General features: G+C 27.3%; 2 protein-coding genes and 13 non-coding genes across 15 annotated transcripts; all 15 read right to left on the reverse strand.

The window, feature by feature from the left end:
* Positions 1 to 78: 78 nt before the first annotated feature.
* Positions 79 to 786, reverse strand: ND1 (NADH-ubiquinone oxidoreductase chain; the record flags this gene model as incomplete). The annotated part of the gene is made up of 2 exons (XM_031153883.1): positions 79 to 197; positions 417 to 786. 2 exons carry the CDS (start codon positions 784 to 786, stop codon positions 79 to 81), a joined length of 489 nt encoding a protein of 162 aa, XP_031001149.1.
* Positions 787 to 2,770: 1,984 nt separating this feature from the next.
* On the reverse strand, positions 2,771 to 2,841 carry LHYA1_G008967. Its single transcript has one exon. It is a non-coding gene; the product is annotated as a tRNA-Arg (tRNA).
* Positions 2,842 to 6,920: 4,079 nt separating this feature from the next.
* Positions 6,921 to 7,616, reverse strand: LHYA1_G008968 (putative intron-encoded endonuclease; the record flags this gene model as incomplete). Its single annotated transcript, XM_031153884.1, has 4 exons — positions 6,921 to 7,039; positions 7,076 to 7,146; positions 7,177 to 7,369; positions 7,466 to 7,616. The coding sequence occupies 4 exons, from the start codon at positions 7,614 to 7,616 to the stop codon at positions 6,921 to 6,923; spliced, it is 534 nt and encodes a 177-aa protein (XP_031001150.1).
* A 1,831-nt stretch (positions 7,617 to 9,447) lies between these two features.
* LHYA1_G008969 lies at positions 9,448 to 9,519 on the reverse strand. The gene has a single exon. It is a non-coding gene; the product is annotated as a tRNA-Val (tRNA).
* A 970-nt stretch (positions 9,520 to 10,489) lies between these two features.
* On the reverse strand, positions 10,490 to 10,561 carry LHYA1_G008970. Its single transcript has one exon. It is a non-coding gene; the product is annotated as a tRNA-Met (tRNA).
* A 94-nt stretch (positions 10,562 to 10,655) lies between these two features.
* On the reverse strand, positions 10,656 to 10,727 carry LHYA1_G008971. The gene has a single exon. It is a non-coding gene; the product is annotated as a tRNA-His (tRNA).
* Positions 10,728 to 11,069: 342 nt separating this feature from the next.
* On the reverse strand, positions 11,070 to 11,142 carry LHYA1_G008972. Its single transcript has one exon. It is a non-coding gene; the product is annotated as a tRNA-Phe (tRNA).
* A 1,617-nt stretch (positions 11,143 to 12,759) lies between these two features.
* LHYA1_G008973 lies at positions 12,760 to 12,832 on the reverse strand. Its single transcript has one exon. It is a non-coding gene; the product is annotated as a tRNA-Glu (tRNA).
* Positions 12,833 to 18,742: 5,910 nt separating this feature from the next.
* LHYA1_G008974 lies at positions 18,743 to 18,814 on the reverse strand. The gene has a single exon. It is a non-coding gene; the product is annotated as a tRNA-Ile (tRNA).
* A 52-nt stretch (positions 18,815 to 18,866) lies between these two features.
* On the reverse strand, positions 18,867 to 18,937 carry LHYA1_G008975. Its single transcript has one exon. It is a non-coding gene; the product is annotated as a tRNA-Sec (tRNA).
* A 148-nt stretch (positions 18,938 to 19,085) lies between these two features.
* LHYA1_G008976 lies at positions 19,086 to 19,157 on the reverse strand. The gene has a single exon. It is a non-coding gene; the product is annotated as a tRNA-Asp (tRNA).
* A 96-nt stretch (positions 19,158 to 19,253) lies between these two features.
* On the reverse strand, positions 19,254 to 19,325 carry LHYA1_G008977. Its single transcript has one exon. It is a non-coding gene; the product is annotated as a tRNA-Lys (tRNA).
* Positions 19,326 to 20,478: 1,153 nt separating this feature from the next.
* Positions 20,479 to 20,550, reverse strand: LHYA1_G008978. Its single transcript has one exon. It is a non-coding gene; the product is annotated as a tRNA-Ile (tRNA).
* Positions 20,551 to 21,493: 943 nt separating this feature from the next.
* On the reverse strand, positions 21,494 to 21,566 carry LHYA1_G008979. Its single transcript has one exon. It is a non-coding gene; the product is annotated as a tRNA-Arg (tRNA).
* Positions 21,567 to 21,584: 18 nt separating this feature from the next.
* On the reverse strand, positions 21,585 to 21,655 carry LHYA1_G008980. Its single transcript has one exon. It is a non-coding gene; the product is annotated as a tRNA-Asn (tRNA).
* Between the last annotated feature and the right edge of the window lie 154 nt (positions 21,656 to 21,809).

The following is a 21,809-nucleotide window of genomic DNA, read 5'->3' on the forward strand; positions in this document are numbered from 1 at the left end:
AAAGGTAAATAATCGTATAAGTATCCACCTAAAAACAAAATACTAGTTAATATACATATTAAAATAACACTAGCATATTCAGCCAAAAAAAAAAAATACAAATATAACAGCTGCGTGTTCTGTCATAAATCCACTAACTAGTTCCGATTCAGCTTCAGCTAAATCAAAAGGAGGTCTATTAGTTTCCGCTATAGACCCTATAAAAAATATAATAAAAATAGGAAATAAAGGTATTATAAATCATATAACTCTTTGAGCTTCTATAATTACAGTAAGGTTTAAACTTCCTGTTAGCATTATAACAAGTAATATAGCTGAACTTAATATTAGTTCATAACTTATTAATTGTGCAGTACTTCTAAGTGAACCCAAAAAAGCATATTTACTATTTGCACTTCAACCAGCTAATAATATACCATACGTAGCTAAAGAAGAAACTGCTAACATATAAAGTATACCTAAATTCAAATCACTTAAAGCTAATCCTGGACCATAAGGTACTACTAGATAACCTAATAATGAAAAGATTAAGGTAATAATTGGACCTAAAAAAAATAAAGCCAAATTAGCTTGTGTTGGTGAAATATATTCTTTTAATATAAGTTTTAAGGCATCCGCAAACGCTTGTAAAAGCCCATAGTATCCAACTATATTAGGACCTAATCTTCTTTGCATACTAGCCATGGTTTTTCTTTCCGCTACTGTTACATAAGCTACAGTTAATAATACTGGAACAATTACTATTAACACTTCTACTACTGAAATTAATGTTGGTAAATATATCATTTGAATTTGTATTTTCTAATTTTAATAAAAAATATCATTATATATAATAATGTTGTAATTTATTTAAATATTAGGTTAAAAATAACTTAATTTGTATAAAAAGTTATTTATTATTAATTAATAAAGAATTGCTATAAGAAAAAATTTAAATTAATTTTTTTTATTTCTTAAGACGAATTATTATTAGTATATGTGTTAAACCCAAGCTAAATTATATATATATATATATTTCTTTTTTATAAAAAGGAGGATAATAATTTAAATTCAGTATACTATACTATTACTACTCTTATTCAAGAATCGAACCTGAATCAGACTTAGTAAATACATGCTCTACCATTAAGCTAATAAGAGTTATTATACACTTTTTATTAAAATTATTAAGCCATATGAAATATAAAATAAAAAGTGTATAATAATAATGCGATCATAAAAATAAACCATGGCTAGTATAAAAATAACCTATAGACTAAATAGTTGTATAGTATTGTTGTATATTATTTACTTTTTTTATCTAAATATTTAATAATAGCACTATCACTACCAATTTTTCCTTCTATAGTTTTATTAATTATTTTACTTCTTACATCTAAAGGCGCATATTTATCTTTACTTATAATATCTACTAAAGTATCGTTTTCTGTTTTACTTAATTTAGTCTCAGCGTTCCCTGGGACACTACTACTAGCAGAAATAGATGCTTTATGCTCATCATTATATACAGCTATTTCTTTTAATTTTTTCACGGAATCTTTAATAATAGACTTTTCTTTTAGAGCAATTTCTGCTAAAACAGAACTTTTTTTTTAGTTGTGTTTCCTTAATCAAGGTTTCCTTTCTTAATAATTCTGCTTGTTTATATTTATAACTTTCGGTTTGCATTTCTGCAGCCCTACTTACTTTATTTAAAACATTCTGACGTCTTAAGGAATCCTCATCTGTAGGAAAATCAACATTTCTTTGGTTCTCGTTTAAAGCATCTATCATTTCTTGCTCCGTGTATAATTTTAAACGAAGTAACTCCCTTTTAGCGTATAGCTCGTCCTCAGACAAAATATTATCAGCCTTATTTAGAGAACTTAATCCATCTCTAAATATTTTACATTGAGCTTCTCAATAATTTTTATCGGTTTCCAAAGGAGTTATACTACGTGGACCCCTAAAACTACCTTCGTTAATATTATTATTAGTATCTATACCTTTACCCTTATCCATATTCAAAACTGAATATCGTTTTTTTTTAGATAAATTAAATTTATGATCTTTTAGATCATCATCAAAAATAAACATAGGTAATTTAAACGATAAGAATAAATCCTCAAAAAAAGTAATAAATACTGATTTTAATATGAAAAGCAAACAACCTCAAATAGTATTACTTAAAAAGGCGGTGTAATCAATCTTTATATTACCATAATAACCGTATCTAGCTAAAGCTATTATAGCTACGGTAGAAAGACCTCCTAGTAATTTAGGTCAAGTAAAACTTCTTCTTATTAAACTAAATAAATTAAAATTACCAAATATTCTACTTTCTAAAGGTAAACATACAAAAGTATGCGGTTTAGGAACATTAAAATTAATATTATAAATAAAAATAAAAAGCGATAATAATACTGAAACAGTTACTATTATTATTGAAATTAAAGTGGGTAAATATATCATTTGAATTTGTATTATCTAATTTTAATAAAAAATATCATTATATATAATAATGTTGTAATTTATTCAAATATTAGGTTAAAAATAACTTAATTTGTATAAAAAGTTATTTATTATTAATTAATAAGTAGTGTTTAAGAAAATCGAAAATAATAGAAACACATGAGGAAAAAAAAAAAAGAAAGGTAAACTGTTTACGATATAAAGTAAATAAGTTAAAAAAGGCTGAATTATATATATTTTTAAGGTATTATAACTATAAAAATAAATAAAAAAAAGTTTTTAAGCTTATTTTTTTTTTTTCTGCTTTACCTTTATTACTGCTCTTATCCAAGACTTGAACTTGAATCCAAATATTAGAAGTATTCTGCTCTACCATTAAGCTAATAAGAGTTAAACTATAATAAAACCCAAAGGACTAAATTATAGTGTAAATTGCAATTAAGCAATGTATAATAATTTATTAAATTTATTAATAAAAATAATATAATTATTTATGGAAGGTTATTTAACATTTTTTCAGTTAAAAAATTGTTTGCAGAAAACATTCTAAGTTCATAAAGTAAATCATAACCTTTTGAATAACTTAAATAATGGTTATCAATTATTAATTTAATTTCTTTAAAAAATTCATCTGAATTAAGACTATATAAATCTAATTTATCCATATAATTAATAATAGTATTAGCTAAAATTAAATTTAATAGAACATAAGTATAATCTTCTATAATTTCTCGTAACATAGTATGATCCAAAGTAAAATCAATTAAATATATTTCATCTTTATTAGGAGAAGCTAACATAGGAGCCAAAATATTATCTATTTGCCTACTTTGTCAATAAATAAAACAATTTTCTTCTAGAGTAGATACAGAAGAATTACTAGATTTTTTAACAGAATATTTTAAGGCAAAAAATAATTGATTGGCTTCTAATCCTAATAAAAACGAACTAACCATCCAATTGTAATAATAACTGATAACATCATTATTACTTGAGGCTTCAAACTTTGTACCTGTCAATGCTGTAACCTTAAAGACAGATGGACTAGGTGTATTATAACCTACTCAAGCTAAAAATTTTTCTTTTTCTTTATACATAGCTTTAATAGGTAATTTACCATGAATTAAGTTATGTTTAAGTAAAAAATCTGTTAATTCTTTAATATAATATGTTTTATTTAAAGTAGGATCGTATACAGTTTTATTTGTACGATTTTCCAGAGAAAATTTGTGGCCTAAAAAAATATCATCTGATATTTTTTTTAATGCAGGATATAGAGATAAAATCTCTTTTTTATTGTGTTTTTTACCATACTTATCTATAAAAAGAGCATAAGGATTAAGAACATTACCGTCTTCTAATAAATTAATAGAATTTACTTTTTTTATTTTATACAAATTTAAGACTTTGTTTTCTAGTTTTTTAAGTATAACTAACATATTAGTTGTAACTGAAAATATGGAGTTCTTATTTGAATTTATACCATTATTATGAGGTGAATCTACCAAGACAAAACTTACAGGTTTATCTTCGAGTAAACCTTTAGATTTTGATGTATCATTAGGTTTATCTTCGAGTAAACTTTTTGATTTTGATGTATCATTAGATTTATCTTCGAGTAAACCTTTTGAATTTAATATAGTAAAAAGAGATAACAGTATCAATATAAGTAAACTATTATCAAATATAGCTAAATAAGGTATAAACATATAAAAGATAAAACCTATTAATATATATAAAGCATAACTAGTTATAACACCGGTATCTAAACTAGCTATACTTCTACTTAAAGTAATTAAACCTTTTTCTAAACCATAAGGCCCTAATAACTCTACACTTCCTTTATCTATAACCTTAGTAGTTTGACCTCCTAATTTTAAAATAAGACCAGTTATATATTTATTATAAAATAATTCGATTAAGAAACGTTGGTTAAAAAATCCAAATATATTATAACCTAATCTAGAAAATTTAAAAGATATAAGAACTTTAGGTATAAATTCCGAAATAACTATAGCTAAAGTACTAAGAGATATAGTAAAGATTAAAGGTAATAATTTAAAGAAAGTAGGTACGGCAAACTCGGTATCTAACATTATTTCATGGATAGGATGTATGAATAAACTGTTATCTGCAAAAAAACCTGAACCTAACCCTATAAAGATGTCTTTAGTAATATAACCAAAGAATATAGAGAATACAGCTAGTATAATTAAAGGTAAACTCATAAATATATCACCTTCGTGAGCTCTTTTATCACTATAAGATGGAAAAGTATTGAGCATATATTGATCTATTGCATTACTTAGATTAGAATATTCTTCTCTACCTGAATCAGGATAATCCCAAAAAAAAGGATTGTATCGTTCAAAAGGTATGTCTTCTTCATTGTCATAATACTTCTCTATTATAGCAGTATAATTATATGGAGCTCATTTACTGTTGTCTTTTTTCATAATTGATACTCAATTACTTAGAACTCACTTTTCATAAGCAATGAAAGAAGCGCTTCTTTTATTTACTGTTGGACTCACTATCCGGTCGGATAAATGAGAATAATTAACCAGAGGCCCATTAGGGTTAGTTAAGAAAGTTAAATATAAAACTTTAACAGAATATAATGTAGTAAACATAGCACCAATAGTTGCTATAAAGTAAACTACTGTACCGCCAAAATTAAATTGTCCATAAGCAGATTCTAAAATAAAATCTTTACTATAGAACCCTGTCATAAATGGGAAAGCAACTAAACTTAAACTAGCTATTAACATTACAGAGTAAGTTAAAGGCAAGAATGGTTTTAGTCCACCATATTTTCTAAAATCCTGGTTATCCGCAACTGCATGAATTACGGCACCTGCACCTAAGAATAATAATGCTTTATAAAATGCATGATTAACTAAGTGAAATAAAGCTATGTTATATGAAGATAATCCTACTGCTATCACCATCATCCCTAATTGCTAATTATTACTTTTAAGATTTAAATATTTAATATGTCTGTCTTCTGTTTATTCTTGTAAAAACTTAAAGTTTAATTTGGACCATTTCTTTATTAATCTTCATATTTTTCTCATCTATCCTTAAATTTAACTCATTCTTTAAATTTAACAAGGTCTTTGTTATTCTTAGATACTCTCATTAAATAAAATTGTTTTATTAGATTAAGTCTTTTCATTTTTTCTGTTCTCAGAGGATATTTACTAAAATAATTCTCTATTAAATTAAATAGTTCAGCCTTTCTGTATATAACATATTTAAATGCATCTATTTTAGGGCTACTAATATCCACTCTTCCCCCATAAATATGAATTAAAGGTTCTAATAAATATCTATTTTTTTGAGATATACCGATAAAAACTTGCCCTGATGCTTCATTATAATATATTGAACCATCACTATCAATAAACCCACTAAGTCAGCCATTATTAAATATAAGGTTATTTGGATACTTTAGTTCAATATTAAATTTTACGCATAGTTTGTTTATTTGTAATAAGCGTGTTGGATTTCTAATTAATCCGTTTACATCACTTATTAATGCAATTAAACCTGCTCTATTTCTTAATTTATATTTAAAAGCAAGAGCATTTGAAACCTGTTTAACTCTTCCTCCATACATATGCTGTATTAAATATAAAACTTTTTTATTTCTAGCATCCATAGTTATTTCACAACTATTATAACCATTTTTTGATAACAAGAAGTAACCATCTCCATCTATTAACCCTGCTAATCATTCTTTGAAGGCGAGGTTTTTTAAATTATAAGTATCATTATTATCTAAGGAGTTTGTATGTATACTTGTAGACATTTTTCGACTAAAAACTAAACAATAGTTATTATTTAATAAAAGTGGACTGGGGAGCAAGAAAACCTGATTTTCTTTTTTTTTTTTTTAGATAAGCTAAGACCTGTTTTTTAAGGACAAATAACTTTGATATTGAATTAAATAATTTAACTTCAATGAAGACTAATATCAAACGTATGGCCTCTGAGATTCCTACTAACTTACTAATAATCTTAAATTTTCACCTTATTAACACAGACATAAAAGACTGGAATAACCTTATAATGGTAGATGAACTAAAAAACTTAAAATTATAGTGATTATTATAAAAATAATCACGAGCTTTGGTTATCTGCGAATTGGCTATTATAACTAATTTATTAATAGCTTCTACGCATATAGTTTGATGCCTAAATATACTAGAATGAGAAGTATATTCTCGAGCCAATTGACTCATAGTGGAATAAGCGATAACTTTTTTAATATCTTGTTGGAATAAACCAATAAGACTACTAAAAACAGTAGTGATTGCCCCTAATCATAAACATAAAATTAATACAGTTGAACTGTATTCTATTAAAGGACTTGTACGCATTAGTAAATATACACCGGCTGTAACCATAGTAGCAGCGTGTATTAATGCACTAACAGGTGTAGGACCTTCCATAGCCATAGGCAATCAAACATGTAACCCAACTTGAGAACTTTTAGCCATAGCACCTATTAATAAACATATACCTATAATTGTAACAATATTTTCGTTAACAAAAGGTGCTAATGAGAATACTGTAGCATAATCTATGTTACCAAAACTTCATAGTATAGCAAACATACCTATAGTTAAAAAACAATCACCCACTCTGTTAGTTAAAAAAGCAGACATAGAACTTTGATTTGCTGCTATTCTAGTAAATCAGAAACTTACTAAAAGATACGAACAAACTCCGACACCTTCCCATCCAACAAACATCAATAAGAAATTATTAGCTGTAACAAGTATAATCATCATAAAGGTGAATAAACTTAAATAACTAAAAAACCGCTGATTGTGAGGATCTGCGGACATATATCCTATAGAATATACGTGCACTAAAGAACTAACTATTAAAACAGGTATCAACATTGAAACTGTTAAACTATCAAAATGGAAACCTCATAAGACATTTAGTGATTCACTATCTATTCATCTAAAAAGGTTTATTGAGACAGGTATGTTATTTAAACCTACTTCAAAAAAAGCAACTATTGCTAATAAAGTTGTTACAATTACACTTGTACATGTAATTAATTGGGCTCCGCTAACACCGACTTTTCTACCAAAAAAACCGGAAACTATTGATCCTAATAAAGGTAAAGTAATTATAGCTAAATACATTATTTATATTCTATTGCAATACTTCCTCTTAATCTGTAAAAAGCAACTAAAATACCTAAACCAATGGCTGATTCTGCACCAGCTATTGCTATAACGTATATAGCAAATGTTTGGCCTAATATATCATCAAAGCTAAGTGAACTTATCAATATTAAGAATGTAATAGCTAATAGCATTATTTCAATTGAAATAAGCATTAATATTATATTTTTTCTATTTAAAACGAAACCTAAAATTCCGATTAAAAAAAGTATTAAGGTTAAATTCATTGTATATTTGTTTTTTATTAAAATATCGTTTTTACTGAATATTTTCAGCATTCCAAATGAAACTTACCACAAAAAATTTTGAAATCTTTAGAATAAATAAATATTTATTCTTTCTATCTCTACCTTATATAATAATTTTTTGTTTTTTATACAGAAAATCTAAGTAAGGGATAAGTCTATTTATAAAGACTAAGTATTTAAAAATAACTCATTTAAATAAAGAATAAAAGATTCGAACCTTTTTATACTAATATATTTAGTTGCTTTACCAATTAAGCTAATTCTTAAAAAAAAATTTTTTTTTATTTTTAGAGGTTTTCTAATAAATCAGATAAATATTGACCCTATAACCAATCAAAGGTCCGAAAAAGTATGTTCCTTAAGCTTTTCACCAGCTTTTTTTTTCATCTCATACAATTTCCTTGAAAACAATAGAAACCACATCCGAAATCACCTTAACAATGTATTCGTCACCTGTCCTCAACTCTACCCGTGACTCCACCCCAACAATTGTCGGGGAACCCTTGTGGCTCGATCCCCCTAGTCATCATGGTTTGCCTTTAAGCAGCAAAAGTAACTATGGTAGCCAACTTGGTTTTGCTGAGGAAAGATTTGCATCACCTTCCCCTATATTAGGGGGAGAGACGAGAAGGAAGTCTTACATGCTTCCTATGACTGAAAACGGGGGTAAAAAGGGTCAGTTTACTTCAGCTTTGATATGAGACAATTCTAACTTATTTTTAGATAACACCTCTTATCTTAGTCAAGAAGATAACGACCTATCCATACACGAAACGAAGCGGTTAGTAAAACTAGGCCGTGAGGTTGAACGCAAGAGGGAGGAAAGAAAGAAGAAACGAAACCAATTCAAGAATATTTGCAATAAGTTTCGTAAAGATGTAGATGAATATTTCAAGTCTGAAAGGATTGATATGGAGAAGGAAAAGATGATAGATGGGAGATCGTTAGTGGAAGATACTATGGAGATTTTATCTTCGCTACTAGCAAAGTCGGAGCAGTAACAGATGGTATGGGATACACATATTGTATTTGATTTGTAATGAGTTTTTTGCAGTGGGTTTTCTTTACATTTTTATAAGACAAAAAACAAGAAAATTTTTCTTGGAAATAAACCTGAGTATATCGTTAATAAATAAGAACAGGAAGTTATATAACTCAGCCTGAGCTAATAAGAGTTATTATACACTAATTATAACCCTAAATAGTCGAGTACAAATAGTTTATATTAATATATTTTTTATACTCCTTATTAAAGTATAGACTAGTTAAATTTGCAATTAAGCAACGTATAATAATAATAATAAGAATGCCATGATATATATACAAATGTAGGGTTCTCACCGATTATATAGTGACATTACTAATAACATTTAAATATGACATATATATATTATATATGACATATATAACCTAGATAATGTTAACAATCACAAACAACAGTAGACAAACTATCCAAAGCAGGAAAACTAGCAACAATTGTATATAGTTTAAATAGTTATTATACTCATTATTTATAAACTAAAAAAAAAAACAAATTGAAATAAGGAATAGGTGATTTGAACACCTAACCGACCGTGTGTAAAACGGTCGCTCTACCGTTGAGCTAATTCCTTAAAAAAAAAGAGCCTAATTAATTTTTATACGGTTATTTATTGCATAAAATTAATGTTTTAATCCTTTAAACTATCATTTTAATTTAAGGGTTACCTAATAAATACCTTTTAAGAGTTTATTGGTGTTAATATAGTTTATTGTTGCATGATTAACATCAACACCTCTTACCGTGGCACGTATATAATCACATGTTTTCACAGAATTATCTTTGATGTTTATAGTTGTTGTAATATGACCAATAGCTAATAGATGATAAGTTTTTCTTAGAGATCATAATGGAACAAACCTTTTTCTTTTTTTTAATTAGCTAAAGCTTCAGGACTAAGTTTACGGTCTTTAAATTTTAATATTGTTTACGGTATATGTTTGAACCCTAAATTTGAGCCTGCTTTAGTCAATATGTTATATTCTGGTTTTAATAAATCAATATAATACTGTTCTCTATCTAATACAGAATATATATCATAGTATTCCTATATATCTAAATTAAAATTATTATAGTCATGGTATAATAAAGCTCGATATAGACTATTTCTTATTTGTAATTTTTTTATTCAGATCTTTATTATAGTTTAAAAGCCTAGAATGTAAATATACAGAACTTACTATATAACATTTATTATTTATCCTATTAACTGATCTATAAATACCGCTTTTACCTAAAATATAGTTTAAATCATTAGATTTATTCAATAAGGAATTATTATAAATAATAAAGGATTCAAACTTAGAACTAAAGAAACGCATAGTATTTTTATTTGCAAATGAAAAATTAGATTTATTAATGTTTTTATTCATGTTTAAATTTTTATAATTTATTGAAAAAAGAGACGAACTCCTCTAGTGATTAAAGAAAGAAAACAAGTTAAATGTGAATATTTTATCAAAACAAGGTTTTTAGTGTTATTGAACAATAATTTTGGTTTAAATATAAAAAAAGGCGTTAAGCTTAGTATATTAATAAACAATAGCCTGAGGAGAAAGTCGAATTCCCATTATTAATGCATGAAATTAATGTTCTAACCATTGAACTACTCGGGCTGCATTAATTATCTTTAATTAATAAATATAAATTTAAGTTGAGCCTTCATTAATGATGTATAAATAATAATATATATTAGCTTTATGCTTTCAGTGTGAATACCCTGATTCGAACAGGGAAATTACTGTTCCACATACAGATGTTCTACCATTGAACTATATTCACAAACGTAGATACAAATAAACCCTCTAATCGACCTAAACATAATAATCATTGTCGTCACACGGTCTAGCAGACATATTTATTTGCTTTTTGCATCGAATTAATAGAAATATGATAACATAATTCGTAATGTGTTGGTATGTTGAACTATGATATAAATTATGTCGGAGTGATTCGAACACTCAATTATAAATACCAAAAATTTATGACTTACCGATTAGTCTACAACATACTTGCTAATATATTGTGCTTAGAGTATAAGGTAAATCCGATTTGAACGGACAAGATATAAATCAAATAGTCCTAAGCTATTCATGTCTACCAATTCCATCACTACCTTTTAACTGCTCCAGATAAGATTCGAACTTACAACCTAAACATCTTCAGAGTTCCGCTCAACCAATTGAGCTTCTCGAGCTATAATAAAAGGAATTTTTATTATATAAAGTTAGTTAATATTTTTTCCAAACAAATACTATAAAAATATATTTCAACGTAAACTATAACATATGTATTTAAATTAACAGAAAATATAGGCTAAAGGTATTTAATTTTATCATTAAATAATCATAGAACAATTTAATAGTACACGTATTTTAAATTTAAAAGTAAATATTAAGTAGGCCTAAACAACTCTAGGATTTCAGTTGTTATTTGATCTGAGAAAGAAAACCCTTTCGAGTGATTTGCATTAAATCTGAAAGCATAATTAGGATAAACCTCTGTAATTTTATTTTTCCTAGTTAACCTATCACGATCAGTAAAAGAGAGATTAACTAGGTTATTATTGTTCATAGTTAATCCCCTATTAGGATCAATATTATCCGATACAAATAATAATCTAGATAGTTTAGCATAAACTACTTGTAAATTATTGTTATGTCTAGGATCTACGTCTTGCTCATGATTAATATCAACCATATGCATAATTAGTGGTTGATTATAACCCCATTCTGGTAAATCATTAGTACATATAACAAAAAAAGACGTAAAAAAAATATAATTAATATTGTTTTAGGTATACTATTAAAAGCATAACAGATAAGTATTAATTTAACCTTAAAATATTCTCGATATACGATATTATTTACTAAAACTATGTATCAAAAATTTAAAGGAAGGCTTATAATAATAGATAGATCAAAAATTGTAACTAAATATAGAAATACTGACATAAAAATATTAAGAAAAAAAATATGCATTCATTATTATACTATAGTATAATAATGAAGTAAATAAAGAAACAAATCGGAATAATATGTATTTTGAACAAATATACACTGTTATTATAAATAACACAAAGGCAAACGATACCTCTATTGCATCATTGACTCTAACAACTAGCGGGGTATTAACTATGCATGGATTTACTAATGCACAGTTTTTTTTCTGCTTTTGTAATACATAGTATTATCACTACTACTATTATACCTCTCTTGATAAAAACTATAGATAAAGTAAAAAAGATGATAGTATTAAAATGGATTTAAAGCTGGAGAAAACAGGAATTGAACCTGTAATCACAATGTGCAAGATTGTTGTTTTACCTAATTAACACTATTTCCCCATATAAATATATATGTATAATAATTATTAGGGTATATACACCCTTATGTTGTATTTTGTATATTATATAAATATAATATTTTATATTTATATATATATTTGGTAAGTATATACACTATTACTATAATGTAGTAAAGATTAAATATATTAATATATAATATATGTTACATATTATAATTTGTTTTATCCGAAAAACGACTTGAACGTTCACGATGTTATATCAATAAAACTTAAGATTATCCTGTCTACCAATTCCAGCACTCGGATTAAATAATATTGTAAATACAACATTATAAGGCCAGAGTGATTTGAACACTCATCTCAGCTGTCATGAGCAGCTTGCTTTACCAATTAAGCTATAACCTTAGTAATATATTATGTGCGGATAAAGGAATTGCACCAATATATCCTGGTTATGAGCCAATTATGTTACTATTACATCAATCCGCAATATATATATATATATACACAGCCCCAGAGGGGTTCGAACCCTCGCATGCAATTATGAAAAAATTACGTCTTAACCACTTGACGATAAGGCCTTAACGTACTATTAGTTATAGTATTAGTCCAATGCAAGTATCGCGCTTGCTTCAGCTGGTTACAAAACAGCTACATTACTTTTATGCTAATCGGACATAAAAAAAATGTAGCAGGCTTATTAATACTTTAAAATATATTTAAAATTTACAGGTCTAGAGATATCTATATAATTTAGTTCCACAATTAAATTTATTGTCAAATTAGTACTTTATGCCTAAAAAAATTTAAATTCTTTCAACTAAAGCCTATTATCGCAACCCAAATCATTTATAGTTACGAAACTCGTAGTGTTATACTACGAATGCTTAAGAATATCTTAAAGAAAATTTCGTGCCTAGATGCATTCAGCACTTATTTAAACTAACTTAGCGTTCCTGCCGTGCCTATGTTATAAATTTACTTAGTGAAAGTAACATCCCAGTATAAAAATTAAAAATTTTTATGCTTAAATTAATATTGGGCACATAAACAACAGGTAAACCAGAGGTTAATATACCCAGCTCCTTTCGTACGAGGGGGCTATCTTTATTTTATTCTAATTCCCTCTAGAAGATAGAAACCATACTGTCTTACGACGTATTTAACCCAGCTCGTGTAACTTATTAACCGACGAACAGTCGGACCCTTCATGATTCCTGCATTCATGTGGATAAGCTAAGCCGACATCGAGGTGCCAAACTGCGCACTCAATTTGTACTTCCTGGCGCAATTAGCCTGTTCAAATTTGTTATAGAGAATATTATCTCTTTTCCATCTTTCACAAGATGGTTCAGACTATTTCTTCATTTTTTTTCTTTTATATAATTAATGCAACGCGAAAATTAAGAATAAGGCAAAAAAACCTTTTTTTTTATTATTTTGTAGTTCAGTGTTATTTACTACTTACTCAACCTTTAACACCAAAAGCTCCATTTCTATTCTTAGAATTTAAAACAGAGTATTGTACATTAGATTTAACATGACCTCTTAACATTATAGCAGATAATCCTCTGAATGAAGAATCAACGTTTTTTAAACCACCTTTTCATTTCATTTTAAAAACAGATCTAGAAGCAGTAAATCGTCTGGTTAATCTACCTTTAGCTTCAACTCTAACACCTGCCATTTTTCTATGTTTTAAATTATAAAGCACATAGTTATCTAAAAGAATATAACGTTCCATTTTTTTAGAAAATTTAACCATATTTAATCATAAATTTTCTTTTCAAGGAAAATAATCTAACAATAAGTTATTCAAAGGATCTTTATTATATTTAGTAAACATAGAACTAATATTATCATTTCGTATATTATTTACTAAACACATATTTTTATCTTTTATTTGTCTACTTAATTGTCTTACGTTACGTAAATTAAGTTTTCTTAAAGATGCTTTTAAAACTTGATATAGTTTATTCTCTCTATTTCTTATTTTTAAAGAGACAGCTTGTGTAAATATATCACTATTAAAGTGCATTTTTTTCAAACTAACAATATTAAATTCTATTTTTTTATTGTACATATTTAAAACTAAACGTGTAAGGTTTTCGAGGAATTTACCTGAAAATTTTAAATTATTAAATCAAAGTCAATAAATAAGTCTATAATAAGGTTTAGTGTATTTATGAAAACATTTATTCATATAAAATTTAAAATCAGGATAACTAAAAGTATTAATATTTAACATATTAAAAATTATCTTATTTTCACCTTCGTTTAATAAATTTTGTTCAGCTAATTTTTTTAATATTTCGCATAATTTAATTAATTTACTATATTGTAAATTTAATTTCTTAGCAAAATGTGATATGTAAGAAAAGTATCATTCTTCACTATGATTAGTTAAAGTTAAATATTCTTTCAAAGTGTAAGGTCTATTGTAAGTTATAATCTCTTTACCGTCTCTATCCCTATTTACAGATTTTTTTAGTTTCTCTATAGGATCATATAAGATAGTATAAACTTTTCTAATGTGGTTAAGTAAAAACATTTTTTCTGTATTATATACAAAAAATGTAATAATTACTTTATCATTAGTATGTTTTAAGTCTCCTCTTCCAACAAAAATTTTTTTTGCGGATAATCGTTTAAATCTAGTAGCTAATTGTTTAATCATATAAAATTTATTTAATTTAAGATTAAAATTAAAATAACTTTTTAATAATTTCATTAGGTTTTTATCAGCTGTTGGTAACGTTTTAGTATAATTGTTATTATAAGAATAAATACTATTATACCATTCTTGAGCCGCAGGTGTATAGTGTCTAGTTTTACCTGTATCACTATATATATGTTTTAATGGTTTTAAAACTAACTTTTTAGTTTTTTTATTAAATAATATAGGCGTATTTTTTGTTTCAAATCATGTAGGTTGGTAATATATTTCGGAGTTATTTTTAGAACTTTTCATTATTTTTTAGAATAAATTTATTGTGGTTATTGTTTGACTTTTACCCGAAGCTCAACTTTTAATCTGAGAGTTGAGTCTATTTCATTAATATTTAAGATATTAATTATTATTATTATTATTATTAAACATTCATGTATAATGTTTTATTAATTATATAAAAGAAAAAGAAATGTTGGGGATATGATGAATAATTTTTATTCGATCTATTAGTCGTTGAACGCTTTTACTTTATAAAGTAAATTCCGCTTCAAGTTAACTTTTTTTTTCTCAAAGTCGTTCTTGAAATTTACCCAATTTTTTCCAATAAGTTTATATCTCTTGCTCCGCACCAAAAAGATTAAACATTGGGGGACAAAAATCCCTAGCGTAGCTTTTTCAAAAATCCAAGACCTTTCCTTTCTGCATCTTGTGATCATATGCCCCGCTTACGCGACTGATAGACGTGTAAGTCAGACAGTAAAGCAAGATTAAGCCATTAAACTTGACAAGTAATAAACATAATTATATTATTAGTGATTTTAATTTATTTGCTTTTTATAATTAATAACTTTTTTCTTATTAATCGCATACTAAATAATATAACTAAAAACATTATTTAAAAATTAATGTTTTAATTACATCTATTTTCCATATAGTTAAAATCTTACTTGAATAAAAAAAATGTTAGTTCTAACTTAAGTAGATATGTAGCTGGATTGATTATAGCTTGAGCTATACCAAATGACAAACTAAAAATAAAAATAAAAAGACAAATTACCTAAATAATTTGTATTTTTATTAGTCATATATATATATTATGACAATTTTACCAAATTAACTTTGGATACACCCAGGTACTTTTTATGGGATCTGTGCCCCGCATAAACTGCCTCCTAACAATTGTCCCTTTAAAGGTTAATCTTTATATTTATGGAGAGTGGAGGAAAAGATTCTACTCTACTTAACATTCATAGAACGCCATTATATTCTGATATAGAAAAATATCTACCAATATGATTATACTAAATAAAGGTGTTTCAATTTTGAACCTCTTCGTTACTACCTTATACACTAAAATTTGTAATATCATATTCAATCACTAGTAACAGTAAAGCTGCATAGGGTCTTCTCGTCTAACTAGAGGTAAACTGTATCTGCACAGTTATTCCAATTTCACTGAGCCAATCATTGAGACAGCTGTTGTATCGTTAAATCATTCATGCAAGACCGCATTTAACGGCCAGGGTATTCCGCTACCTTAGGACCCTCATAGGTAAGGCCGCCATTGATCGGGGTTTCCTTCAAAACCAAGCTTATATTAGTCAACTTAGCAAATCCGTTAACCAGCCGACATCGGGCAGAAATCACACTCAATACTTTGATTTATTATCTTACTGCAGAGTGCTTTGTTTTAATTAAACAGTCGTACAACACTATTCCATGCTTCCTATTCTTTACCTAATATTAATTAGGAGGAATGGCTCTCCTTATCCCGAAGTTACGGTAGTTAGTTTGCCGAGTTCCTTAATGATTGTTCACTCAAACGCCTTCGTATTCTCTACTAGCTTACTTGTGGTAGTTTTTAGGTACGGTTTTATAATCTTATATTATCGCTCATCTCTTTAGTTTATTCTCAATAATATAACCTGTTACTGTTTTTCCAGAACCTTCTTCACTTATTTAATTTTTCATATAAAAAGAAGGTTGTTACTCTGTAACAAAGACTTACTCATCGTTTAATCCTTTAGGTTGGTAAACTTAGAGGCCGTTGCTTTATAAAAAATCCATAAGCTTTAGGCGAGGATTACTAACGATGGGGATTACGCCCACTCCTCTTATTTACTCTACATAATTAGAATAAAATAATTAGTGGCTTATAATATCTGCGAATTGGCTATATAAATAACTTTTACGCAGTCTGATTGGTGCCTGAATATACTAATCAAATTAATTCATTATAGAATAAATAGTCGATTTTGCCATATAGTATTTATCCTTTTTCGTTACTCATGTCAGCATTCTCACTTGGGTTATCTGATAATTATTCTTAAAAAGAATAAGTCTAAGATTTACCCAACGTTCTGCTACCCCATTAAATATAATAATATTAATTATTAAAAAATATGGACAAGGTGTCGGTATATTGTTTAGATCCGTTAAATTTTCGGTGCAACTATCAAAGTAATTATATAATAACTAAACTAGTGCTCTGTTACGAGATCTTCAAAAAATGACCGCTTCTAAGCCAATTTCCTAGTCGTATAAGATAGAAACTTCCTTAATTTCACTTAACAATAATTTTGGAACCTTAACTCTTGTTCTGGGCTGTTTCCCTTTAGACATACAACCTTAGCGTACTATGTCCGATTATTCAATATTCATCTTTGCCCTTCCGAGTGCGAATACTCACCGATAAAATCTTCACGATCCCCCGATATATGCAAAATTATTCCTTATTTTGCTTGCTGTCCTTCCGTAGGAGGCAGCATCAAAATAATAAAATAGAAGTTGCCTGAGATCACAGTTCTGTACCTGCTAAGATGTGCCTTGAATTACCTACTTATATAGGTTTCGCAGAAAACCAGCTATCCTAGTCAGTGTTGTCTTTCACTAACTTACCACAGTTCTTCGGATATCTATACAACGATAACCCGTTCGGGCTTTTATAACCCTGACTGTAGTAAGATCACCAGGCTTCGGGTCTAATTTTAGATACTAATTCATTATTTCATAATTGGTTTATCTGGGCATTACTGCTCGCATCTAATATTAACTCGCTGACCCATTATGCCAAAGGTACGCTCTTACTTTTTTTTTTTTAATTTACTCGAGCTGCTTATAAAACTACTATTTCAAACCTTTCCTTCACCGTACTATACGCTGTCGCTTATATATTATATTTAGCCTTAGAGGAAGGTTCCCCTTTATATTCAAACAGGTTTTTCCCATTTTACTTATTGCTACCAGTATATAAATAAATATATACTAATATAGGCTCTTCTACTTTCATTCACACTAATTATAGAATCTCGTTTGATTTCTTTTCCTGAAGTTATTAAGATATTTCGGTTCACTTCGTTTATTATTGAATTTCTCTTAGAGTTCATGTGCACACAGTTGCCAAAATACACAAATTAAGTTACTCTCTTTAATATATAGCCAGGCATCCCTAATAGTTTCTTTATATACTTTCCTACACTACTTTTTATAGTTTAGAAATGCTATGTAGATATCGTTGACATTACTAATTACATCGTCTAATTTATACTTATCTTCGGGCTATTATGATTCGAACATAACAATTCCTCAACCCAAATGAGACGCCTAACCAACCTGGCTCTAACCCGTAATTTAGCTATATAATTATTTGTACAATAAAAATACAGAGAATATCCGATTTGAACGGATGAGATCTATTAAATCTAATAAGTTTCAAGCTTATCACTATAAACCACTCAGTCAATTCTCTTTCATTATTAGATTTTGATAAATATTACAAATATTTTTACTTTATATACTGATGTTTACTTAAAGTAATACTTGATTCCTCAGAGACTTGAACTCCGAACATATCCTTATCAAAGATACGCTTGACCAATTAAGCTAAGGAACCTTAAATTATAATGATGTATATGTTAATAATATAACTTAAACATATAAGTATTCAAGAGCACTCAGATTTGAACTGAGACGATGAAGTTTGAAGCTTCAGATTCTACCCTTAAACTATGCTCTTTATGTTGTATTAATTTAATTAGAATATTTTTAGCTTTAAATATCGGAAAAGAGATGATTCGAACATCCAGGTGCATAACACAATATTTAGCAAATATCTCGCTTTACCAATAGCAACTTTTCCTATAAAAATTTATTTTTGTTTTTAGCGGGTCAGATCGGACTCGAACCGACATAATCTTTCGTGACAAGAAAGCCCCTTACCATTAGGATACTAACCCTAATAAATTAAAACTACGGGCAGTGGAATTCGAATCCACATTAATTATTTGGAAGATAATAGACCTAACCATTGATCGATGCCCGTTTATATAATTTAAGATCTATGGGAATCGAACCCATATAACAAAGATTAAAAGTCTCGTATTTTACCATTAAATTAAGATCTCTTAATATAAATTTTAATTATTATAATCTTAAAATTTATATTTTTAGTTTATTAACAAAAATATAATATAAATATACATAATAAGCAACTAAATGTAATTTAACTGCATTTATTAAAGAAACAAATCTATTAATAATAATTACTATATTTAAGAACCCCAGTAATAAATCGAGATGAAGAGGAATAACCATACCACGTCAACGAAATGTCAGTAAAGAATTCCAGATTCCAATCCCAAATGATGATTATCAGTAGAATGATAAGCTAAAACACGTCAAAGACCAACTGCGATGAAAGCTGTACCTATCATAACATGTAACCCGTGAAATCCAGTTGCGAAATAAAAACATGATCCAAAAGCACCGTCACTTATAGTAAATGAAGAAACAGTATATTCCACACCTTGGAAACCTGTGAAAACTATAGCTAATAATACTGTAGCTACTAACGCGTATAAAGTACCACGTCTATTTCCTTGTATTAAAGAATGATGAGCATATGTAACAGTAACACCAGATGATAATAAAATAACAGTATTAAGTAAAGGTAATTCAAAAGGATTAATAGCTTCAATTCCCATAGGTGGTCACTGGGCTCCTAATTCAACTGTAGGAGATAAAGCACTGTGAAAGAATGCTCAAAATATCGCTAAAAAGAATAATGCTTCTGATACTATAAATAGAGCAACACCCATATTTAACCCTCTTTGAACTGCTAATGTATGATTACCCAAATATGTTGCTTCACTTATAACATCCCGTCATCAAAATGACATAGAAAATATAAGTATTACAAAAGCAGAAAAAAAAAAAAAACTGTGCATTAGTAAACCCATGCATAGTTAATACCCCGCTAGTTGTTAGAGTTAATAATGCAATAGAGGTATATATAGGTCAAGGTGACGGCGATACCAAATGAAAAGGATGAGCTTGAAAATTACTTCTCGTCAGGTTTGTCATTGTTTTTCTTCATTATATATATAAATTAAAATTTATAAAAATCAATAGAAGATTGCTTTTTATATGGATTTTTTGCATACCTTTGGTATATATTATTTAAATTTTGAGGCGTAATGTTAAAATAAAAATATAGTTTTTAATAGTAGAAATTATTATTATACTATTTATTTATAAACTAAAAAAAACATGTTGAAATAAGGAATAGGTGATTTGAACACCTAGCCGACCGTGTATAAAACGGTCGCTCTACCGTTGAGCTAATTCGTTAAAAAAAAATAGTAATTAATATATACTATTTTTTTTATTTAAGTTAAGTTTTTAATTTAACTTTACACATCGTATTTTTCTAATTTTCAGTTGGTATATTTTTTTGTTTAATAGTAATTACAATAGCACCAACCATAGCTAATAATAATATAATAGAAGTTATAATCAATCAAATACTATAACTAGTATACATAATATTACCTATAGTTGTTATATGACTAGTTTCTGTTAAATTACCATCTCAAACTTTGCTAGTTACTAAATATATTTGCCCATTATATAAATCTATACTGTTCATTTTTATAAAGTTACCAAAAAAGTAATAAAAAATAGAAATTAAGTTAGGAATAAAACTACCAAAAACAATATTAGAATAAGGTAATATTTCATTTACAGGAAAACTAAATAATATAGATATAAATATAGCTAAAGGTATACTATTACTAGTATTACTAAACAATTCACTTATTCTTACGTTAATTAACATTAATATAAAAAGGAATAGTATAGAAACCGCACCTACATATACCAATAAATAAGAAAGACCAATAAAATTTATACCTAATACTATAAGATAACTAGCTATACTTAAAAATAAACCTATTAAAAATAAAACTGATACTATAGGATTCTTGCTAATAATAACAAATATTCCACACAAAATAGCAATAAAGGATAGTATATCTAAAGTTTCCACTCTATAACCATTAGTATATGTTTCATTTAAAAGATAAAGACTGTTCATTTAATTTAAAATAATTTCATTTAACCTCAGTTTATTTTTAAAACGACAAATAAATATAATTAACTACCTTTGTTAGACTAAACATTAATATTTAACATTATTGAAGATACAGTAATTAAGATTGTTATTAGTACATAAATGTTTTAATCATACCATATTTTTACTGTATAAGAGCACAGTAACTAAGGTTAACTATAGAGATGTGTACAAGAATTGAACCTGTAATCTTTGTGGCCGAAACACAATGTTCTACCAATTAAACTAACACACCAGTAAAGTTTTTGGCATAAGCCCTTAAGATGAATCGAACATCTATCAAAATATTAACAGTATTCTGCTCTACCTTTGAGCTATAAAGGCTAACTGTAACATAGGAGACAAGAGATTCGAACTCTTAAAGCATTTTTTACTATTGAGTTTACAGCTCAACCCTTCTTACCAATAAAGGAACCCTCCTTTTTTAATTAATTATAAATACAAAAATATTCTTTATAAACAATTAAACATTTAAAAG

The sequence above is a fragment of the Lachnellula hyalina genome (genome assembly GCF_007821495.1).
Source record: "Lachnellula hyalina strain CBS 185.66 chromosome Unknown contig00280, whole genome shotgun sequence".
In the NCBI taxonomy this organism is placed as follows: Eukaryota; Fungi; Ascomycota; class Leotiomycetes; order Helotiales; family Lachnaceae; genus Lachnellula; species Lachnellula hyalina.